Here is a 26,223-nt window from a genome sequence, read left to right on the forward strand (position 1 = left end):
CCGGCCTCTCCCACGCGGCGTGAAACGCAATTACGCGCACAAAATGCTCTCTTTAGCCGCGGCGTAGCAGTCTCGAATCGAGTTTCGTTAAAGGCACAAGAGAACACCAGAGACGGTTTATTTTTATTTCTGTCTGGCGAGCGCTAAATGAAAATGGGTCGAGGCGTCTGCGCTCATTTGCGCGCGCCCTCCTTTTATTTCGTTTCCGATGCGTGGCTGCGTCCTCCTGCGCACAAAAGACTCAAGAATATCCAACGAGAAACCCACGATCGTCCCATACATCATTTTTTTTTTTTTTTTCAAAGAAAAAATATCGCTAGAAATCGAGAATTCAGGAATCAATAATAGAAAATATCGAATTATATCAAAAGCCGAAATACCGTATCTATTTAGATTTTTAAGTAAAAACATTCTTTTTATATAATTAACAATTTCTCTGTATATCTTAATAAAATAAATAAAAAAGCGAATAAAATTTATATTGTTGACACTTTTGGTAAAAAATTAATTTCGATAGCGTTGTAAATTTCAATTCTAAGCACGAAAAAGGGTTTCAAAGTAAGAAGTTGAATAGTATATAGCCCGATGGATATATATGTATATAGCGGCAATGGTCGAAATGATTCAAATGCAAATTTGTCCGTAAAGAAAGAAAAGAGAAGACAAAAGAAGCAATAATATTTCATTTTGCTTTAAGGAAGTAACAAGCAAGAGAAGAAGTCGGGAGCAATCGAGCATTCTCGCATTTGGAGACCGTGGGCTCGTTAATATTGCCAAAGAGCCGGCCGACGACGACTCTCCCTCAGTGGGCCAGGGCTTCGTGCGAATTTCGCTTGTCCGAGTTTGGCCTTCGTAGCGACGCCAAGAAAGAAGGGACAGGACCGACGATGAAGGCGAGCGAGATAAAGATGGGGGAAGGTGAACGGAAAGGGAGAGAGGGGGGGAGCAAAAAAAAAGGTTGGGATCGAAGGGAATGAGAAGGAGAGAAAGAGAGAGAGCACAAGAGAAATGCGTGGGAATTGAACCATGTGGTCGGCCGACTGGTTCGCGAAATATCGCGTTGCGAAAGTGCGCGCACACATCCGTATGTGTGTGTGTGTGTGTGTGTGTGTGTGTGTGTGTGTGTGTGTGTGTGTGTGTACATGCATATATACGTATATATACGAATGTACACGAATTACCGCATATCGCGAAGGCGAACGAAACCGGTGCACGTACATATATTATCATTCGAGGTCACGGAGAATTTCAGAAATCGCGCGCGGGGTAATTAGAGTACCTTTTATGGCATAACATCATTGGAAACAATGGATTCCCGAAACACCAGCTAAATAGCGCTCCGAATAAAGTTCGCGATCTAATAAAACTACTAAAATATCATTCGAACAAAATATCATTATAAAAATATCTTCGTATAATAAAATAAAATTTATCACATGTGCTAGATAAAAAATTTAGTATACTATACATCATGACTAGTATTTAATTATACTTTGGCTCTATTTTAAAAACTATATCAAAGGTATAAAATATCAATACGATCAGTGGGAGAGAGAAGCAAAATATATTAAGATTAATTATATAAGTTTTAATTTTTAATCCTACAATCAACAAGAGAGACATAATTTTTTCTAAATTTTGTATATCTGAAGATAAACATACGAAAAACCGTATTTTTTACGAATGATAGAAGATAAATACGACGTAATAACAAACGATATGACGATAAATGCAACGACGCGTACGTATGAATACGACACGTGCTTGATTACGCAGCGACTTGCGCTTGCGATCGGCGCGAGATCAGCTGTTAGTTCACACCGCCAATTACGAGTCACGCGACTCTCGAGGTTCTTGTCCTGACTGACACACATGCGCATTGTGTGCCTACCTTTAATCGTCTCACGGGGCACGGCGGTGTTTGACGAGCCTCGTCCCGTCTCGTTTCGCGTAATCCATATTCCCTGTTAAATACGCTCGATTAACTCTTGACCCCCGCGTGACCGAGTTGTCTGAGCGCGTACGTGTTGCGCAATTTTTAGTCGGTGTTATTTTTAAAATTGGCGAATTTTTATTAGCGTGGCTCATCTCCACGTTTATCCTCTACACGTTCTCAATTTTCATAGCTTCAAAAATTCACGTCTTACGAATTTTCAATTTTGAATATTTTTATAAGTAAGTCTCAAAAATTGCGAGTCTATTAAATAAAGTCAATGTAAAATCAGATAAGTAATACGATTTCATCACATCTATATTTAAATTATATTGTGAGACTCATGTGTCGAAAAAAGTCTTCAAGTTTAACTGCTCATAATTTAAAAATATATATTGAGATTAAATTTTTTTTTTTTTTTTTTTTTTTTTTTAAAGAAAAAATTAGTAACATTTTATAAATAAATTGTGGATAAAAAATAGCTCAGTACATTTCGCGGATAATGCCGCGTATACATGTCAATGATAAAAAATGCGGTTTTCATATGATTGACTTAATATTATTTGCATTGTAAAATACTAATGCCGCGGTACGTTCCCACGCTTGACCTTACTTCAGAGATTTCAAAAGGCTTTAGGAACCAGTTCGCAGGTAAAGATTTACAAAGGTCCGGTATTCATACCCAACAGTGTTAACTGATTGCCTGCTTCATTTTGATTTTTATTTATCTTTTTCTCGAATAAATAATTTTTTTATATTTGTTAATATAAACTCGAATGTAATCTATATCAATTATTCAAAATAACAGAGCAAAAACAACTTAAGAAAATTATGACAAAATATATTATTTAATATAATAAATAAATTTATAAAAAACAGAACACGAAAAAATAACGCGTATGTATTATAATACAAAAAAAATCATTCAATCGTGTTTCGAAAAATTTAAAATACCGTAAACTTTCGGTCGACATGATAATTTTATTTCGCAGATTAAAAATTCAATAATGTTCGATCATGCGAACCATTCGCGTCAGCTGATACTCGATTGCAATGACGTCAATGCCCGGACAGTGTAAAAACTAGACGCTGTCACACGACGTGGGACTTAACAATGAAAGTCCCCGCGTGACTAGCTCAAACCGATTGCGCGGGAGTTTAGTTTTACGGCGTGGGATCGGATACCGACTTTCACATGCTAAAATTAGCCAAAGCCGAAGAGCATGCGGCAATTCATAAAAGCCGCCGACGACGGCTTGCGTAACATTGCGACGGCCAAACGCAAAAGAGAGACGATTGAGCTTTATTAACAAATTCACCTTGTCAAAGAGAGGTAAGTCATTTCCGGTCCACGTGTCCGCCTGACGTGGCCCGCGCGCGCGCGATGCGTGTGTTGGCCCTAATAATATAATAAAACTCTTCCGATCGGATGGTATCAAAACGCCATTCTGAAGTGTGATGTATGCGTTTGCGTTCTTTAAATAACAGTTACAAAAGATTTTTAAATACGTACCAAGAGATTCCTTACTTGGCGAAAATATAGAGAAATCTTTTCTTTTTCAGCACTATGCACGTGCAAAATTAAGCAAAGAATCAAATATGGCCCAGTTATGTATTTAACGAGCGCCGTTGCATGCCAGCGATATTTTTTTGCTTGTATGGCCGAATAAGAGTGATAAATATTATTTATATGCTCGCTAATAGATATCGTGTAAAAGAGCTTCATATTTAAAAAATTAAAAATATTTTGCAAAACAAAAAATCATGCAGTATTGATCCCATACAATCGGATTTTCACGGCATTATTATTTCGTTATCATCGTTACTTTTCTCGTATGGTCTTGTATAAAATCTAATACTGCTAAATTAAATCGCAAATAATTATTCTTTAAATGCATGATATTACTAATCATTTATTCTTTGACGATCAATTCGTTATTTTACTTCCAAGATTATGTTTTATTTTCATTATCGCTCGAAGATGAGATACAACAATATCCAATTAAATACATTTAAAAATTAATCATAATAGAAAAAACTTTCAGGGCTACTGTAAAAAAAATAAATAATTTTATCGAAAGTCTTCGATAATTGAAATTACGAATTCATCCAAGGAGTACTGAGATATAATACTTTGCGTGTAAAGCAATGTAATTCCTAACAACTTCACTTGGGCCAGATTATTGAATGCTCATATACTCGCACAACGACCCAACGATCCGAAAAGATCACGTATCGATTAAGGGTGTCGTAGAAGTTCTCAAGTTTTAAATATTGCTCGAAGGGACAGTCAAAATCGCAAGGTGGTACTAGACATAGGCGTGACACCACTTTTGCAATTCTGCGGTAATATCGCAAGATTTTCAATTTTATATATTAGTGCGTGCGGTATAAAAGAAATTTCGTATACGCACGCCATACATGGAATGAAATGAGAATTTCCTAAAATCGGATGCATTTTAATAAAAGGGAAACGATGTTTTGCGATTGTGATAATGAAACATTGCTTGCACAATAGAAACAATCATGCATTAAGACTCGAATTAGTCTCATGCAACAATTTTCGTCTAGACTATTTACGCGGTCTTTTGATAAAATGAAATCCATGTTTTTTTCTTCATGCCTTAAGATTCTGATAAATTTTTAAAGAAAAGGGGAAACAATTTTTTGATGACAAAAATTAAAACATTTATAGAATTTAAATTTTTGGCATTTGATCGAATATCTTCCTTTCTCAAGAAGCATGCAATAATTGTGCATTCCTTCTAATGTATCCATGGAAAGACGTGAGAACGAGGCGATGAATGAATGATCATTATTATTCAAGCTCAATCGATTTTTCCTCCAGCACAGGTAAAACTTATTGGAGGAAATGTTTTTCAGTTTGTTTGTTTTTTGTACACAGCGAATTCATATCGAATGAACAAGCGACTCAACTACGAGAAATATGACGATGACGATAACACTTTTCACATGGATACAATTCTCATTTCAACCAAAAATTTGTTTATACGATGCCAAGTATGCCCCGCACATTTTTATATCGGCACACTCGACTTTTCGTACGAAATGAACACATAATGATATAAACGCACATTTTCAATTCTGAACCAGAGTCGTGGAATGTAAGAATTGATTTTTCATTAGTTTTTCATAATCAAAAAAAATTTAAAAATTTGATGTACTTTATAAAATATATTAAAAAGTTTATATATCATATATTTATTAAAAATCAATTCAGATTTTCTTGTTCGTGTATATAATATATTTGTATATATAATACAATATTATAGTAATCATAAAACAATTTTATATTAAAAAAAAATGTATTATAAGATTATATTTAATATAAAAAGATATATATGTATATTTAATATTATTTAATATATTTAATATTCTTTATTTATTTTTATTTATATATATTAATTTTATGTATTTTTAATATTTTATTGTGGAAAATAAATCACGACTCCATGACTCGAAACATGTTCGAGATTCGCACGACTCTGGTCAGAGGTTAATGTAAAGCCACACGAGAGAGACTTACCTTAGACAGCTTCTCGCCCTCGTGATGCGGCAGCAACGTCCTGAGCGATTGGAATCCAGCGTTGATGCTCTGCATACGACGTCGCTCGTTGCTGTTGGCGATTTCTCGCCGCATTCGCTTCTCCTGCTCCATGTGGCTGCGCGGCGTGACACGGTCGACGTTGCTGATACCGTTGCCGTTGCTCAAAGCAGGGCTATGATTATTAACCCGTCGGCCAATTCCGACGTTAACCTTTGATTGCGGTGGCTGCTGCGATTGCTGCTCTTGCGTATCAGCGACTTCGGCGACCGTCACACTCGTGGTCACCGAGCCGTCGTCCACTGTCTCGACGCTTCTGCAAAAAAATAAATTATAAAACATATAAGTGAAATTTTTCATCACATAAATCGTAATTTTTAACGATGCATAGGCTTGAATGATAAACGACACGATATAATCTTATTGGTATAGAAAAAGAGTGTATAATCTATAAAGTATAATATATATAATTAAAAATTTATTTTAATTAATATCAAGTACATAGATGTATTGCATTTTTTGCATAGAATTATATGAGTTAAATTTTTATAGATGGTGCCAAATAATTTCCAAATCTCTTGTGCATCACACATAATTACGCGAAACGATAATGCTTAAGTCTTTAAATACATAAAAGTTACGATCCTTGAACTCTTGTATCTTTGTACATATAAAAACGTCAATTTATTTTAATTACCTCACGTAGACAGCTGCGCGCATATCATCTCGTTATTAAAGGGGGGTGGGGGAGAATGTCCGTTGGGCGATAAACGTTTGCGGTCAAAGTATTTCAGTACAAATATCAAATAGATAAAGCTATAAAACCGTAGCGATACGAGCGAGAAAGAATATTAACACACGCGTATGACCATTTGACATGCATGACGCGTAATGTCTCGCTGAGTTTTCTACTGTAGTTGTAGGATCTTGTGCGTCTTGTATCGTAACGCGAAGGCTTTTAAGAAAATTGAAAGCAAAATAACTTCCCCTTCCTTCTCCCTTCCCTTTCTTTTCATTTCATCCCGATCGCGCGCGGCTTGTTTACGACGATAGACTTGTAGATGGTTGAATTCGTGGTCAATGAAGCGAGACGTTGATGCTTTTCGGCGGCAGCGCCAAAGATTTCCTCGCGACATATCTATTTTTATTACAGAGATGTACGTCGCTTTAAAGTACATTATGTATCGCTATCGTTTATGTTCTCTGAATCGTTTTATTATTACTATCATTCAACCGTATTTGTATGTACTGTTCTTCTCTGTTTACCGTGTTTATGTTTATCATTTACTATCTTTATGTTTATGTAAATTGATGAGTACTCTGCGAGTATATGATTAAAATTCCGTTAAGATACGCTATCAGAAATTTCTAATAATCTACCATTAACTATTTCGTGTTTTCCTCGTGAGACAAGCTTCTCCGCATACCGGCTCATCTTCTCTTTATGAAACGAGACTGTGTCATTTCGTATAGATAAGGGATAATGGATAATCTTGACCTTGTTCCGCAGAGAAAATAAATACATACGCGCGGAGTATTTTTAAATTAATAAATTATTATATTTCAAAGCACGAGTCACTTTTCGGAATTATTATAGAAACCATCTGGATATCATTCAAAAAATACATGTGTAATTCAAAAGCTGTATACTTTATAAAATATATGAAAATCAAAGTATAATATCGTAAATTATGTATTTAAGTTTTGTAAATATAATTATTCTATTCACACTTTTTCCGAACATAATTTTTACCATTGATGTGTTCGCATAATTTTGGGAAATTATAATAATTTTGAAAAAATAATAAATATTATCGATCAACCTCCTTTAAATATTAAGAAAATTAATATACGCGCACACACGTTATTTAAACGTTTTTATAGAATTATATATATATAATTACATAAAATTTAACAATACACACACACACACACACACATATTACATATAAAATAAAAAAAATATATATAAGTGACATACTACATATAAAATAAAATATGTTGTATATTATATAAATATATATAAATTATATAGTATCGTTACTTTTAAATTTTCCTACGTTTTAATAGACATTTCTCTATTTCTAATTTCTTGTTTATAGAGTATACCGCGCGTAACATACCTTCATAGGCTGTCACGCAAATAATGGAGGCATGATATATAACGCACGTACGCTATCGGAAGATCACAAATGGGTCTCATCATAATGTAAAGGTCACAGCTGTAAACACGCTATAAGGCGGTGTAAACATCAATTTTAGTTAAAGAGCATGTATAAAATATTTAACGCTGTCAACATCGAGATTTTTTTCATATTTATTGCGCTAAAGATAATCATGATTATAGATAAAAGTAATAAAAATTTACAGAGTTTAACACACATCTCTCTCTCTCTCTCTCAGAATTTTATACAAAAAATATAATAAAAATTATAATTTTTAGAAGCACAAAAAAATAATACAATCAATTTTACCAACTTTAAAACAAATTTTTTAAATTTAGTTTCTTCAATTTTGTTTTGCTGATAATGTTGATAATTCGTTAAATCATTCATATATCTAAAATATGAAAAAAAAAGCTTGTCGAAATTGGCTATTAATATCTACAAATACTATTATTTTCATGTATCTTATATCTTGTTCAATCTAAAAATCATTTTTGTATTAAAATTAATACAAGAGATTCATTTTTTAAATTCATCGAAATCATGCACTTATGTCTGATTACAATCTAGTTAAATCCACTTCGGTGAACATATAAATAAGTTAGCGAAGTCTTTAATAATGCAGTGCTTATTCCGTAATATTGTAGACCAAGTTGTAAGTAAAGTCGATAAAGGAGGAAATATCAAACAGCTGGGAAAATTATATGTTAACGAGTGGCAGTAAGGAAAGCAATGCGAAAGAGAGTTAAGAGAAGAAGAAAGATCGAGATGGCGGATATACCGCCGTAAGGATGACTCAGCAAAGAGAACCGTGACCTTGCTCCTTGCTCCGAAATGCCACGTGTCGATAATACGAACGAATGTGAAAATTGTTCACCAAAAATTATTATGTAAAACATTATATGTATATACTATTTTTATATATGTAATTATAATATAGGTTTCTCTCTTACTCTGTTAAAAATATTAGAACGTTTCTCTGGAACTTATTAAAATTTGATTATTCTGGGTTCTGAATTAAATTTAAATAAGATTAATTCAGACCGATAAAAATATATATAATTTGCGGATAAATGAAATTAATACTATTATATTATTAAATTGATAAGATAGTTCGTAAAAGCAATGAAATTAAATAATTTACAATATAAGAATACTTATTGTTCATAGAATGTATTGGCAACTATAAAATTTTACGTAAAAATAGCAAAAGTGTCTTTGAATTTCACGATGCTTTATTGACCACTTGTCATATGTTCAGTAATTTTCTTGAACTGAAATATTAACAGTTAACTCATTCGAAGATGTCACTCAAATACCGCATAACCACGACCAAATGTACAAAGGCATAATCGTACATCATGCGTGATGCAATAATCCATGTCACGATCGTATATCAAAGATTTCACAATGGCCGAAGTGTGTTGTAACATAGCATTATTCGCATTCTAACTTTCATCCCCGGTATATCACCCATCGTCGTATCTTAAAAAACGAATAATTTTCCACAATGTTGCGATACATCGTTAATTTATGAGATTAATTAAACTATAAAATTTTGATGATGCGATCGGACATTTCATAATTGATGAAGTCATTCGTCTACACATTTCATATTAATTTCAACATTATATCGTCTCCGGTCGTCACAGTTGTTTTGTACAATAGTAGTAAGATTCGATACTGCCATTCTAATGTCAAAATAAATCACGTTCCATTATAGTTTTGTTCATTTTCGAAACAATCGTCTTTCCTCGCGGTATAAAAACAGCTCAATTGTTCAGAGTAACACACACGAGGATTGAATCAGGCCGCGGCATTCATCGGCGATCATTCATAACGGCACGTGGAGGTCCACGGAACCAGAAATCCACGTGGCGTACTCTCATCGAGTGGTTATATTAGATCAGCTGGTACGCCGGCGGCTTGCTGGCTGGATGGTTGGCTGTCGTGACGTCAGCTCGTTCGTTCGCCGGATACCCGTAGAGCGCTCGCTCGGCCAGATCAGTTGCGGCAAAGTAGGTCGACAAAGTGGATAGAACTGCCTTCCTTTTCACCCTGAAATCCTGCTATTCGCACGAAAAAAAAATACGCGCCTGTTATAGGCAAACCTATATAAAGCGTCTAATATTTCTTTTAAATTATTTATCTCGCTCCTTGTATTGTTATTTTGTGATAATAAGTCTCTCTCTCTCTCTCTCTCTCTCTCTCTCTCTCTCTCTCTCTCTCTCTCTCTAATGATGATCATTTAGATATATTTATCTGAATCAAACAAGATTAATAAATAAAAATTAATTGTTAATTTTTATTTTTATCTTCTAATTTTTAGTATTCGTAGATTTCAAATACAGCTACAGTTGTGGTAACTACAGCTGTGATTAACTACGTGCTATCGGTCTGTGCGACAACCGTGATAACAGTCGAATCCGCGAGAGATAATTTCTTACAAGGTTACATGGTACTCATGCTACATATGCCAACAAATTATCCTCGAAAATAAAGAATTTAAAAAAAGCAGTAGCCCGTGATGATTCTTTTTTTCTAACTTTAATTTTGCAACATTCCATATTATCTAAAAAATCCTGCTATAAAAAAATAATGACTTCAGAAAATATGCCTGCTGTATTTTGATGCATTTCGATTAAATAATTTTTATTTTTCGTTTCTGTATTATAATAAAAATTATATTTTTGCAACGGCAAAAAGAAAACTATAAAGTGTAATTTTTCTTTTAATATTAGATCATAAAAGAAATCGACTTTGAACAGTTTTTTTTTTTTTGCCACATTTCAATCGCAAGAAAATATAACTTTTTTTTTAAATATACAAAAAACGATCAACCATATGGCACATCGAGAGGCAAGCCGCATATCACGTTCTACTACATTATATCTGCGGGTGATTATCTGCCAGCAAATGAATAGACTTTAGAGAACGATCGCTGAGCAGCGGGATTTGTTCTAATTATAACCTCACGCATTTTAGTATTTAAGCAACATCGAACGATAAAGATCGACGAAGAACGCAAAGGGAAAGAGAAAAAAATGAGAATAGCAATAAAAAGTATCTGCGCATCGAGTCGCTTTTCTGTCCAGGTGCAGACGCACTCGCGGATTTTCGCTTATAGGTAGAAAAGAGAGCGTCTTTGTGAGGGATGCACACGGACACAACGGCGTGCGCATTCTGGCGCACGCGCGCGCTAGTATTGGTTGTGTATGTGCGTGTATTATGCATTGGTGTACGGCGGCTGTGTGTCCATCCGCTCTCGGTCGACTCGCTCGCGTGAGTCACCAACAGCTGATGGCTGGCGCCACTCAGCTGGTTGTTACCGGTGCCTTCGCACGAGCGTCGCTATCTGCAGCCGTCTATCAGCTGCGGCTGACTAGGAAACCGCGGTCGGAAAGTATATACGTGTCTCGGAAAGAATGTCGTGAAAAAGTAATCTCTCTGCGGTACGCGCGTTCCAGACGCTACGCGATTCTAAATTCTTTGGATAGTCCTCTGAACGACGATAATCGTTTACCGCTGCAACGGGGATAGAGCGAGTATCTCGTTGCGATCTAAATTTATTTTCATCGACGCGCGTTTGTACATTAATGTTATATAATATTAATATTAATATTATTTCTATCGAAATATATAATAATCGTATTCGAGTTATCGTAGTTTCGTGAAAAAATATTCGCGATTTTAAATGTAGAATATGCAAATGTACGGCGGCATAAAGAAATTGAAAATTCCAGTGACGTATTTTGCATAATTTAGGAGAGAATTGAATAAGTCAAGTAGAAAATAAGAAGGGGAGGAAGGTGCATTGAGCATTCCGTAACAATGACACACGCAAGTATTGCAGAATAGACGACCTTCCATTTGCATATTCTATAAGAGCGATTCTAAGAACATTGCATAACGGCGGCTCTACTGCATTTTACGATTTCTTCTTTTTTCCTTCTAGCGGCTACAAAAATAACTGTCGGCTGGCGTCAGTCAGTTGCCTGTAACTAACGCTTCTGCACGATATCTGCGACGGTCTATCAGCTGCGAATGACTAACGGGAGACGGCGCGAAAACGGAGCTAAAGATGAAGCGCGGATTGCTCATGTACAGTAAACGACCTTGTGATACTTTCATTTATAACGTTTCATTGAGGCTTTTGCAAGAATTTAGATTTTCAATCCGTTTTACGCAATTTTGCTTAATATTAGCATAATATCGCATGTAACAAACGATATTCTACATTCCTTAAACTATGTAATTTTTGCATTTAAATATAATTATTTAAAAAAAATTTATTTAAAATCTTTAATTGATTTAAAATTTTCGTTATAATGTTGAAATAAATAAAATGTATTTCTATATCCTTAAACTTTTTATTTTACCTAAAAAAAAAAACTTCATTTTAATATATCTAATTTTAATCCATCAATTACTTTTATGCGAAACACACGCTAAATAATGTGAAAAAATAGACAAGCCGTAATTATTATGCCGAATTTCTTTCTTCATCTACAGGTTGATTTCCGACTAATTTCTCTGACCTAAGCCAAAGCGAGATCTACTCGCAGTAAAAATTCCAGCGAGTCACCCTATATAGAGGCTCAAGGCCAAGCTCGCCCGGTACAGCTGAAGTAACACGCGTCTCTTCCCGATTGGTTGATGCGTATCTGTGTGCGTGTAGGTTTACGTTAGGGTCTCCGGAACACCCTCTTTGTGCCCATCCACCCTAACAGCTATTCCCGGAACTCGTTTCTAACAGCTAGAACCCATCGGCCGTCGGGTAGACCTATCTTTCTTTTTCTTTCCCTAAGTTCCAGAGTGTCGTGTGTCAGTTGACGGATGTCAGTCGATTCCTTAGTGAAAGTAACATAGTTTGACAGACTTTTATTTCAAAATTTAGAAAAATTATCGAAACGTGTAGATCTGTATAAATTTTTTTGACAAATATTTGATGTATATTAAAATTTTTAAAAAAGTCAATGTCTTGCAAGTATAAATTACAAGAGATTTATCATATTTCTATAAGTTCTTTATAAATTCAGACTTTTTACAAAAAGTCTTCATATAAAATACTTTTAATAATAATAATAATAATAATAAAACTATGTACAAAGATCCGGCATTTTGAAAAAAGATTAGGCAAAAAGGCTGATTTTATTATACAAAAAGCCTACAATATATATTATTATATTTTTTATTTAAATTCTTTTAATATCTTATCTCTCCCTTTTATGATAAATAAGTAAGTAAGTAAATAAATAAATAAATAAATAAATAAATAAAGATAAGATAAATATGACGCAAAAATTGAGGAATTTTTCATCGAAGAAAATTAAATCTTCTGAATCTCTATATAATCTGAAGAAAAAAACCGAGCGCGAAGGTAAGAAGAAGGTAGAGCCTATAACAACATTTGGAAGGGAATTTTTGTGCGAACGCAACTGTCGTCGGCAGATGTTAACGGGATCAGGATCAGAAATAGATAACAATAGATTTCTCTCTTTCCCGAATTTATTTCCCTGGCTGTAATGGTTTAGTTCACTACTATATGCCACCTAGCTGAATGAAAATAGTTGACGTGTGTAATATATTTAAACTAAAAGTTTTTGAATCTAAGAAATAAAGAAATGCATTATTTGGTAGAGAAAGCGGAAATAAAAAATATATTATACACCTTTTAAGAAAAGAAAATAAAGTAAAAAACAAAGTAAAACGGTAATATTCGAGACTTGTATCTTTGAAAATTTAATAGAACAAAATATTGTATAATATGAACAGACTATGTATCTGAGGGACTTTAATCGTGCCTTGCAAATACGAAAAAAATTTCACGAAACCAAGTGTATTCGAGCACAATTCGAGACGTACGCTCGGAAAATCTACGGACGTCTGACAATAAGCTCTCCCGGCTTCCACGATCCGTCTTGACCATCAGAATAAATCGCCAATAACAGCCAATAACGATCGGCCGACTATTGTTGGCTCACGTCGCGCGATCTCTCCGAGACGCCAGTTGCATCTGCGGCTTCCTAGGCGCACGATATCAAGTTACACGCACACATGAGGACAAAATAAGAGAAGAGATGCACGCACGCAGATGTCTTTGGCAGTAACGGCGGCGACGACGATGCCGCCGCGCGCTGCTACTAACACGGCTCACAGCGCACGGGATGAAATGAAGAACGAGAATGGGTATGAGATTGGGAACGGCTAAGGCATATATTTAGCAGTGTGACGTAAGACGCAGCCCAACGGGCGCCACGTCGCGGAATCGTCTCTACGTGGCCTTTTCCCTACCATCTCTCATTCTCCGGTCGCTTCATCTTCTTCTCTTCCTCTTCACCTTCGTTCCGATTGAATTTACGCAAAATATTAGAACAAACCGATAAAATCTCGGATATTTGTCGAGTCTTCCATCTAAAGATTTCTCTCTGCTTATTGTTAGATTACTTTTAATTATTTCAATATTTTATAAACTTAAATAATTTTATATTTAAATAATTTTAATCGACTGTTTTGTATGTAACGTAAATTATAAATATTTATAAATTTTATATTTCTATATTTATACTTTGTGATATATAATATGAATTAAATATTGAAGATAAAAAAATTATACATTGTACATATTAATATATGAATAATAGTATTTTTTTATAATTATATGCTAATATTAATAATTGATTATCTAAATATGAAAGCATGTTATTATCAAAAAATTAAGTTTAAATAATCTGGTATTTCTAGTTTTTCTCGCAGCATTTACGTGACGTCAAAAATTACTCGATCTGTATGCTGTTTGTTATCGATTCAAAAAATCATTGCGTTTACTTAAGAAGCGTTCTCATATGTCGCCTCGTTAATTTACAGGTGTTTCATTTGCACATAACAATCAAAAGAATTCGGTTCGTATTTAATGACATACGCGCGTGCATAAATATATTATACTTTTAATCATCTGGGAGGGGAAACACCTGCGATATGAAAACAATGACAATTGGAATGCATGTCCTCCCATGCGTAAAATGACGTGAGTCAACCAGCTGTCGAACTCGGTTCGAACGAGTCGCAGCGAACCGAGTCGCGGATAACAGACCAGTAGTTTGTGTATTGCGTCAGATTAAAAGAACGCACTGCATTCCTTACACCTTAATTCTCTGACGTGTGATATAAAATGCTGCATCCCCCCTCGTACGTCAGCAATCGTCCAAAAGAAAACGCCATTTATCGTGAACGTTATGACTAGATTGTACTCGTTAATCGTCACGAACATTTTTACAAGCCAATTTTAATTATGCCTATCGATCGTAATCAATTCTAGGTATATGCAAATATGCTTAAAGAAAAGCAAATACATATAGCGGTTTAATTTTTTATATGGCACTTGTCTATTCTTGTGATTCATCAAACAATATTATCATCGTAAAATTTAACTGATGAAAAATAGTTGGGTTTAAAATTCTTTTCTTCTTTTTTTTCTATGTTAAATGTTGAAAAATATTATATATTTTAGATGTATCTCAAAATCGGTATTCAGTTTATATACTCTGAAAAGTCCGGATTGTATACTACAGAGTAAAGTTCAGTCAAAAGATCCTTTTTGATGTATACATTCAGAAGAATTGCCTGCTGTTAATCGCATTTTCTAAATACCAAACTTTGTAAGAAGAACTAAAAGAGAACTACAAATACAGCAGGTATCCTTGGTCCTTGGTTCCTTCTTTTTTTATAGCCAGCACAAAATAACGCAGGCAGTAGTTCGTAAGAAAAAAATTTAAAATCTCGAACAAGTAATAGAAAATATAAAAAGATGTTAAAAGAAAGGAGCTAATATAACATATTTTCTAAATGTTTTTATTATCATATCGTTTCGATTTTAATTTTTGTCACAATTTTAGTACGGCTACTTTAAATTTTTAATACGTATAAGATTAATATTTTTGAGTTATTCTTTCTTTTCTTCTAAACAAAAATTTTCTTTTTATCACCATTTAATAAAATATAAAAAAAAAATAAAGGGGAAATGCGATATATTTGCAATTAAAATTTTTGTTATCGGTTTTCTTTGAAAAATATAATCTTTCGCCGCAACAATCCTCCGTACGATATAGAACATAAAGTACATATATACACGCACACACTAGTACGATATTAAAATAAGACCAACAGTGACGAAGAAAAGCATCGCATGAATACTTAAATAAAGATGAAAGAGGAGCGTGAGACGAAGGCATTATTCTCGTGTCTGAGGTCGGTCCCTTCGCCTTTATCTGTATATGACACCTCCACGAGCATACGATATTTGTGTAAGCGGCGTTTGCGGTGCGCGACGGATATGTGGAGCATAAGAGGTCAACAGAGAAACCATTGTTGTCTCCTGTCAGACTGCACAACTGAAAGGAGTTTCAAGATCATCTGCATAGTTTAGCCGCTTATTCTCTACGAAAAAACCGAACGTTGTGCGCCGTAAAAATTATATTAACGCTTTGTATATACAAAACACATCGAATGTTCTGCATCGTGAGAATATTTGTAGACATTTGTAATTTTGAAATATATTAGAATTTATATATAAATTTTTAAAATTAATAAATTCTATGATTATACGCGAAACTTTAATATAATCGACATTATGTAGAAAATTTCTTGTAAAACAGTGAAAGAGATATTTTTCATGTTTTTAATAATTAATTAATTTGTTTTATGAAATAGTATAGATTATATGTAACGTGTGTAAAATCTCTTGATTGTTACGAATATTACGAAAAGGATATAATCTCATAAGCACGATTTGCTAAATTATATAAGAAAAAAGTCGGAGCGTACAAGAAACGTGAATTTTTTATTAAAAACAAATCACATCGCCACCAGTTTGAAATATCCGATTAAGGGAAACCGGTAGTTGGATATTTTCAGCCAGTCGGCAGTTGGCTCCGTTATTTCCAGTTACGAAAAACTACACCTGGTACTTGATACTCGTTCCTATGCAAAAATCGTACGTGCGTTGTACACATTTTTTACAGCCCAAGGGTTGCGCGCGAAGAGCGAATTCCGCATTGGAATAAACGGCTCCGCACGGCTCCTAATCCACCATTCCTGAGAAAGAGGAAGAACGCAATTCGTAACTGACAATCAGCCCCGAGCGACTGTTCCGGTCGCGATAACGGTTCGCGTCGCAGTTTATGCGCAGACGATCCTAGACACGCGGAATCAGGAGTCTCATTCATGCTCCCTATCTCGCACTCACACCCACGCGTACCGATCGCGCGAACGGAGAAGAGGGAGGAGGAGAACGCGGTGTACGTAAGCGCAGCCATAAAGAGAGAGAGACGGGAGTACCGGCTCGTCGATATGGCCATCCGGCTCGCAGACAGTCACGAAGCGACCAACCTTGCTAAGTTCGAAAGCTTGCTTGCTGATCTAGCGACGTGATGATCGCGTACATTGCACCGGAAAAATTGCGTAGTCTTCGTTGGGTTAGGTCGCGCACATTCCCGTCACCTGTTTAGCAATACGAATAATTACGATCTACCTGGAGATCGTAAATTATTAGTATTGCTAAACAGGTGACGGGAACGCAAACATTTGCATAAGATATACGATGAAAACAATAATTATTAACAGCAATGCAGCAATACCTTTGGCGATAAAATAATATAGGACAGAGTTCACTTGTATTGTATAGTAACTATATTATGAAGCTCCACGTCACAGAGATAATATCGTTAATTTATTATTATCGAGCACAACGCTATGTAGTCTTCTTTATAACATGTGAAACGCTGTGAAATACGGTTCGCTATATTGTGCGCTACATCGTACGGTCACGTTATAGAAAAGATCAGAAGATAAATTTATTATTAGTTTCGAATTAATTATTAAAGAATGGTATTGTGTGAGCTATAGCGTTCTCTCTCTCTGTAAAGTTCTGCAACTTGAAACTCGCGTACTCGTGTATACTACATTGTAGAGGCCCCAGCTAGTTCCTAAAATAAAGACCCCCGTATTGTCTATTTACATCTATCGCGGTAGCTCTCTGTCTTCGTGAATTGTATAAGAGAATCGTGCTTATTAAATTTTCCTTGTCAACTATTAAAATAGTGACAGGAGTAATAATACTATTGTATAGATTATTGCAGAGATGCCATTACTTGTACGTAGTATGTAATTATCGTGACTCGTTTGGATCTTAAAATAAGACTGCGCTTGTGTTTACTTATGTCTATCATCGCGATTATACATATATTCGCAAAATCGAGAAATGAAAGCAGGTATGTACAACTTCTATTAATTATAATAGTGTTATCGCAGGTTATAGGGTGTGCGCAACGCTAATAAAGTATTCCCGCACGTATACACGCGCGAGTCATACTGCAAAGTCATGTTCCAGATAAGTGCAGGTAAATAAAGACCCGTTCTGTCTACTTATGTCTATCACGACAAGGAACAACTCCTATCTATTACGGACGTTATACCGCAAGTAGCCGACCTATCATTCGCATTGTATTTGCATGAACGATAAAAACACGGTCCGGAAACTCGGGGATCATCTTTATCGCGACGAATGGATGAATACATAGTGTGCATTGCGAATGTTCAACCCAGTTAAACATGGTCGGCAGGAAGTCACGGTGGATAACGAGATTGGAAAAGATATGCAGTTGCGACAGGTGTTAAGCCCATTCCTAAACGAAGCCGTTCAAACGTCTAGATATCATAGTGAAAAACATGACGCTGCGTCGCAACGTTTTCTTCGCATACCCGATATATTATGTTATGCTCAAAGTGCAATAATCCGTCAATGCAAAGTTCATGATTCGTTTCTAATAGATGATAATAAAAACGTAACGTAAAAACGTAGCTCTATCGTTGGAGCCAATCATCTTTTTTTTTTTGTGTAGTGAATTTTTTACTTATTATATATCCAACCACATATTTCTTCTAAAATATGTATAATTATAATAATTTTTTATTTCCACGTCTATATAATAACTTGATATGTATATCTCACACGATAATTTCAACGCGTGACGTTAGCTCGTCAAGATCAATGACGTTTCTTTGAGAAAACATGCGTATATGCGTTCGCGAATTACGTCGTAGCGCGGATACGAAATATATACATTATATATGGCATGCACCATCACCAGGTACACGCGCACCCAAATGCAGAGGTTAACTCGGTGCAAGTAGGTGCATCGTGCGAAATATATAACTCACTCATCGCATCTCGCTCCATGTCGCACCCTCTCGCTCGCTCGCGTCTCTCGCACATTGCATGCGCTCTCGCGGCACGAAGGTATATCTCTCACTTGTATGTATATATACTACTTAAAAAGCAATGTACGCGCGTGATATGGTGCTGCTACGTTGACCGTGGTCAGGATTGGCTCGACCCGAACCGTTTATTAAGCCGCGAGCTTGCAAATGCGGACTAGCAGGCGTACGCGAAAAGTGCATCGAGGCGAGACGAGGTCGCTTCTCGTCTTAGAATGCGGGATAAATATTATAGTAAAGAGCTATCGTTTTTTGCGCGTATTTGCGCATGCAACGCGAAATGATCGATAAACGGTTTAACGCTTTATCTCGAGATATACCTCGCATAACCATTTATTCTTTAACCATACTCTTTTATCTGATCGATACACAATTAAGAGCTATACATATAAAGAGCATGCATATTACATAACGACAATTATGCAAGAAATTACGTATTGAACTGTCTATTGTGTCGTGATATTAAAAACATATTAGTTTTAGAAATATTATTGCATGGATTATACGAGTACAATTATGAGTTATAATCGCGATATATATATGCGAAAGATAATATAAAAATATATAAAAAATAGATTTTATTAAATAAAATTTTATAGAATTAAATAAAATTTATAAAATTAAATAAAATTTTATAAATTATATAAAATTTTATTTTATTAAATAAAATAAGATTTTATTTTATAAAAATATTAAACGTAAAAAATTATACACGTAATATATAAAAAATCAAAAAAAGAAATCACATTTAATATTTAATTTATTTACAACTGCAATTGCCTCAATCTCGTACGTTATAAACAAAAATCAACAAATGCATTTGACATATACGATATAATAAATATAATTTACATTTCTCTAAACTATTATCAAAAAAATAAACTCATTGCGAGAAATATATACAGGGACAACGTGCGTCAGAATAAATTATTTTATCAGTACGGCTTGGCGCAACTTTATCGCAATTGTTAATGCAAGAGCTATGCTGATTACGCAACGACAGACTGTTTGATGGGTTGATATGGTACTTGTCGTGCGATTAGCGGGTAAACACATATCTGATGTAATTTCGCGCGTTCAATCTAACTTTGGTATCAAAGTTACGCATTCCAATGCGCGAAGGAAGTTTGGGAAATAGTTTCGTACCATACTATAAAAAAGGCGGATTTATTATCGTATAAAAGAAACTTACGTAATGATACTATAGGATAACATAATATAAGTAAGATGCATTCAATGAATGATAAACTATATATAATTTAGATAAAAATGTTTACGAGCCACTTCTCCAGCGTTTCCATTGTCGCATCATAATTAGAAATATAGAAATATAATATATACAATGTGATGCAATCATATGATTACACATATGTGAAAAACGAAATTATTACTTCCACTTATAAGTTACATTGGTATGTCGCGTACAATATTTATTATTTATTTACGCTTAATACCAATTGTAATAATCCGTTCGAGGATAACAGTATTGATTTTATTTTTATTTAATTTTATTATCATGGCGTACGCTGTTTTATGTATTTTACATCATACATAATGTTTTGCATACAGCGCTTACTTCGGTTTTTTTTTTCTCCCGTTATGATAACTCATTCCCATACAGCACAAAACATTGCCGCAATCTTCTGTGCTGTATGGGAATGATCTACGAATGATGGACGAATAATTTTTTGATATACGACTCATAAAAATTTCAATATATTTTATTGGGTACAAAACATGTGTTATTATATTATTTACATTAATCACACAAGGATGCGTCTGTAGACACGAAAGTTATTACGAAGCATCAAGTATTACTTTATTTTCTATAAACGCGTATATTAGACTTAATAAAACAGATTTAAGTAAATAGAATGAGTATATTATGAATGAAGTAGCTTTCACAGGATTCGGGACTTAAAGATAGAGCGATCAAGAAACGAGCGAGCGCAATACAACGATGATGAGTATGTAAACAACAAGTCGAGCCGAAGTGCGGCATGCTTGGAGCTATTTATAGAAACCGATTATTGTGCAACAAACGCGGCAGCTTTACGTAACGCGTGTGGCACATTATATATATACAATATAAGCCCGGCTCTGTCGGTCACTCGGCTGTACACAAAAGAATACTTCCCTCGCACCTTCCTGCTTCTTTGTTCTACGATCGTTGTACTCATGTACTCTAACGTGAGACAAAAAAATCATACGCCGTACACACAACGAAGACGCAAAAAATCACTCGACATACTTGGTTGAACTGACGATATTGCGATGCTGGCTTCGCATTGGATTTATGCTTTTAAAATAACTTTGTATCTTCGTAATAATAATAAAGATTTCATGTAAGTAAGTTTCTTTTATTACAACGGACTATCTGCAATCTCTGATATTTATATACCTATTTATTTTATATCAATACGTTATAATAACGTAAACAATATATAATGGATAAAAATACGTAGATAAAGCTCATATTCATGACAAAATTGTAAATACATGAATATAATTTTAACATAAATACTGAAAATTTATTTTTTGTATCTGTATATTCTTTTATATAGATAAATCTACAGAAAAAAAAACTGTAGAAAAGAGAAACCATTTTATTATCTAGCTCTCAGCTAACTACATGTATCGCTTGTGGAAAACATCAAATATGACAAAAATTATTTAGTCGAGATAAAAGATAATGAAATTACAATGCGAATGTATATTTCAATCTGATAGGGTGTGTTCTATGCAAAAAGATTATATTCTCTTTCCAATTCATTAAAGACACAGAAATATGCGTGCGATCCTAGAAATGTAGAAAAATATTTGTGCCCATAAATGATTACGAATTACGTGACGTAAGAGTGAAATGCGGATGTGCGAACAGAGCGCGCGGTAATGGAAGAAATGTTAGACGCGCGCGAGAGAAAAGAGGCGCCGAGCGGGAGCAAGCGCGCGCGCCATGCTTGTTTTGGGCGTGAACGCGTAGAGAGTCGGGAGCGCGGAGAAGATCCGCGAGAGTGCCGGCGCGGCGCTACGCGTCCCTGCATTTCCAGCGGAAAACGAGTTTCGGGGAGCCGCGGCGGAGGCGACGCGACGTCACGATCTCAGACGCACACATCGGCCAGGCAGCTAGCGACGGATATCAGGCGCCGGCCGGCCGGCCGGCCGGCTTCAACAGCTGTGGCTGTGGCTCGCTCTCTCGCGCGGTCCGATGACGACACGACGACGACGACGACGACGACGCCCGATGATGCCACCGTAGCAGCTACGTTTACGCTTCTCGCGAACAGGTTGAGGCCGATAAGCGGCTCTCGGGCACGACGCTCTCGAGAGATATACCTCCGTCCCTCTTGCTCGATTCGTTTCTCTCTGTCTCGCTTCGACTGTACGATGTACTATATAACGTCCATATAACCGAGTCATATGAAACACGAGCACAGAGTGTACGAGTATACGGGTTTACGATGTACTTAGGTATGCGTGTGTATGTACGCGCGTCTGCATGCATCGACGCATACGCGTGGTATATTAATATCGTCGTTTTTATCACTGTCGCGTGTATATATACATCAACGTTTTTTATAAAGGAAATTGGATGAAAAGACTCACCCGCACAGTTCAATCTCCGGCTGTTCAGTCGACTCGACGATTTCCTCGAGCAAAATCCGATCGTCACCACCAAACACTGACATATCTCGTCGGTCCGAAGCACTGAGAGTCCTGCCGAGCGAATTTCACGTCCGCGACAGCCGTCGTAGCGGCTGCGAAGAGAGACGACGAGTCACGCTGCTCTCGATATCTTTTCGTTATCGCTCTCACTTTTTCTCGCGCACTTATTTGCTCCTTTCTTTCTCGCCCGGCTGTTCGTTCGTTCGTTCGTTTGTCGTTCGTTCGTTCGTTCGTCGTTCGCTCGCCCGCCCGCCCGACCGACCGACCGACCGACCGACCGATCGCGCACTCCACCGGAACGGAGAAGGGGGACAAACAACGCGCTTTTTATCAAATACGTCTCCGTTCGCGATGTAATATATGTATAAACGCGTTACTCGCTACTTCCGGTACACGGCGTGTATCGCGACAGCCTCTTCTTTTCGTCAGCAGATGCCGGCGACGCGCACAAAAGATTCGTCCACGGGACAGCCACACGCTCCGCGCGGCGCGCACACACAACGCCCGAACGCGTTTTGTAATGGCGATCTTTGGCGGGAAACAGCTGAGGGCCCCCACGACGCGCCGTGGATCACTCCGCCGCCCGGCGTCAGGAACGTCGCAACGTAGTCCAAGCCTAGGTGCTCCCTTCTCTTCCGAGGCGCCGTACTTTTTCTTCACTTTTCACTCGCCATCGATCTATACGCGCTCTTTTCCCGGTAAATGTCACAGGCGAGAAAGATCATCGGAAACACTCGCGCGAAGTTACACTCGTATGAAAAATTGCACACGCGAAATATTCAACCACGTTCACGTAGTACAGTCTCGTTAGAAAATATCGAGTCTCCCGCACTTATTCTGATTTTCACGAAAGAATCTCCTCGGGATTGTCAATCGAGCTGGTTAAGATGCTGGGATGCGGAACGAGATCGTTCTGTTCTCGTACGGCGGTTGAATCATCTCGCGCGCGGGTAGATATTTTCGCTCACTTTTGACGCATCGGCGATGATGCCAGGCACGACAAGTCCGGGACGACACGTAACTCACATACGTTACCGGCGTACGTGCGCCTCGTGTGTGAAACGCGCGACGAGCGTCTGCCTGCGCCCCCGAAGCGCGTGCGATGCGACGACGCGTTCGCGATGAAATTTACCGCGAGATAAGAACACTTGAAAGACGTGGTCCTCGCCGGGCGCGCCCGCGTACAATCGAGGCGGCCTCGCGCTCGAGTCGAGGGGAAACCGCGCACTTCACTCTGCCCTGAAAGCGACGACTCACTTCAATCTTCTCCTTCCTTCCCGCCCCTACGTCTCAGCTCATCCTCACGATCGTTTCGCGATTCCGTCTCTCTCGGCGATCAGTACCGTCGTAATCTCGCACTACCGATTCGCGTAAATCTAACCGTGAACGTGTCCGTGCCGGGCGATAGCCTATTGCGAGAAATATCCGGCACCACAGCGTGGGACTATTTGCGCGTCGCGTAGGTTTACGCTAGAGGAATGACGCGGCCGCGCGGGAAACATCTGCCAGCTGGCTAAAGCCCCGCCCATAGAATACGCGCGTCTACTCGCATCCCCGCCACTCTCTCTCTCCCCTCCCTCTCTCCCTCATCGAACTGGCGTCGTCGAGCGTAAACGCGTATATACATATACGTGCCGACCATCTGTACGGCTATACTATATGGTTAGCAGGCTCGCACACAGTAAACGTTTCTACGACTGCGTCGTTCGTCGCTCGCTCGACGGACGATCGTCACGCCGCGTTTACGAGGCGCCGGACGCAACATGAAAGTAGACGATGATCATGGAGACCATCGGTCATCGCGAGAGAGACGCGTCCCTGCATTATTTATATCTACGCTTTATCGCGCGTTTCATCTCATGCGTCTTTCATCTACTATACTTCTATCTAATAATATGATCTTTCTTATGTGGTATTATATCAAGGACGCTGTGTATCGAATACGTGGTATTTCGAACAAATCAATGAATCAGATTTTTTTAGTTGGGGGCGTTCCATTACATTGTACTTGCGAATCGGCGCGACATCCTATGGAGAGATTATAATTAATAATACTTTGTCGATAACAGAATTCATATCGCCCAAACGATATAAATCTGCATTACCGGCGAGAGATATTTGTAGAAATAATGCCAATTGATATTCTATGTATTAATTTCGTAAAATTCTATATTTGCATATATAATTTCTTTTAGAGAAATTAAATCTCATTAATATAATTTAGAGATAATCCTATATATATATATATATATGTGTGTGTGTGTGTGTGTGTGTGTAATATTCTTCTTTAGTACACCATTCTGAGTTTATAGAAATAATATACAGTTTTGCGATACATAATTTTATAAAACATGATATGGGGTCTCATTATTGATGTCATATTATTGATAGTTCATGTGCTGTATAATATTAAATTTTATTTTTTATTGAGATGATATGTGTATATAGAGATTAATAAAAACAATAAACGATTGAAAAATTTATCTTTCACTCAATTAAAATTTGCAAAAATGTTTTCTTTTTTTTATCACATATGTATATATTATATTATTACTCTAAAAAGAAACAATGTGATCTTTTTATTGAAATTTACGACGAATTGAGTTTTATATGAATCGCAAATTTACGACCTAAAGATAACTACCATACTATGAATAATCTGATAATAATCTAATAATAAAAAAATGTATATATTGCTTCTTATGCCTTTTCTAATTTTTGTCTAATAATAAAAGTTTCACAATAATTGTTACAAAATTCATGGCGAATATCCATTTTATTTTCTTAACCCTCTATAGCCTACATCATTCTTCATAAACACATGCGAAAATGTGGAATGCCCTTGACAATGAATACAAATCCAGAAACTGATATGTAAATCACAATATGGCATAGAGGGATAAGATATATAACTAATAATAAGTATTTATCTCTCTCTCTCTAAGCGTATCTTTTTGTTTGATCTAGCATTGACAATGAAAAATTTTACATTGTTGTAAGATCATATGTGTTTTCGTAATAGTTTTCTATTATTTTATTTAAATATGCAATGTTTGAAATTATTAAAAAACATTTAAGATACAACACAAAATAATGAGATATTTGTTGCAGATTTTTTGAGTAAATTATAATTTAAGCATAAAATTATACATTATGTGCTTTGAAACATAGACAGTATTGCTTTTTTGTACTTATGATTGTGTGATTCTTATTCGATAAAAATTAACGCTTTTTATACAATCACAGAAATAGAACTGGATATCAAATAATTCTTTTATCCAACCAAATTCTATGTTTTACTTAGAATAAAAATAAATTTAACGAGTAAGCAATAAGTATCTATCCAGTTTTGTCAAAATAATCGATATAAAAAAACTAAATAAATCAAATAAATTAAGATTAAAGTTCAATTATAATCCTTAATTCTTTAAAGGTATATGTTTAGCAGACCAAATAATGAGCAAACTGCTCCATGTTTCGTACTGTATGTTAATGTTACATGTTACTATTTGATTTTACAGCTCGTAGCAAAAAATTCATTTATGAACAAAAATTAATATTTTTCAAACGAGATCTAACGCACAAATATGGTTGAGTACTCTGCGTTGATACCACTGCTT

At 36.1% G+C, this 26,223-nt stretch overlaps 1 protein-coding gene across 1 annotated transcript in view; it reads right to left on the minus strand.

Moving 5' to 3' along the window:
* The window catches only part of Crp (transcription factor cropped), a 129,013-nt gene extending 105,190 nt beyond the window's left edge, over window positions 1-23,823 (minus strand). The window contains exons 1-2 of the mRNA XM_070315887.1: window positions 22,544-23,823; window positions 5,481-5,814 (exon numbers count right to left, since the gene is read on the minus strand). Of these exons, the coding sequence (XP_070171988.1) occupies window positions 5,481-5,814; window positions 22,544-22,626 (417 nt within the window). The 5' untranslated portion in view covers window positions 22,627-23,823. The remainder of the gene's footprint in view (window positions 1-5,480; window positions 5,815-22,543) is intronic.
* Window positions 23,824-26,223: the final 2,400 nt, after the last annotated feature.

This window comes from Polyergus mexicanus, unplaced genomic scaffold (assembly GCF_030449975.1).
Source record: "Polyergus mexicanus isolate NDT 795.1 unplaced genomic scaffold, iyPolMexi1.0 SCAF_2, whole genome shotgun sequence".
Taxonomy (NCBI): Eukaryota; Metazoa; Arthropoda; class Insecta; order Hymenoptera; family Formicidae; genus Polyergus; species Polyergus mexicanus.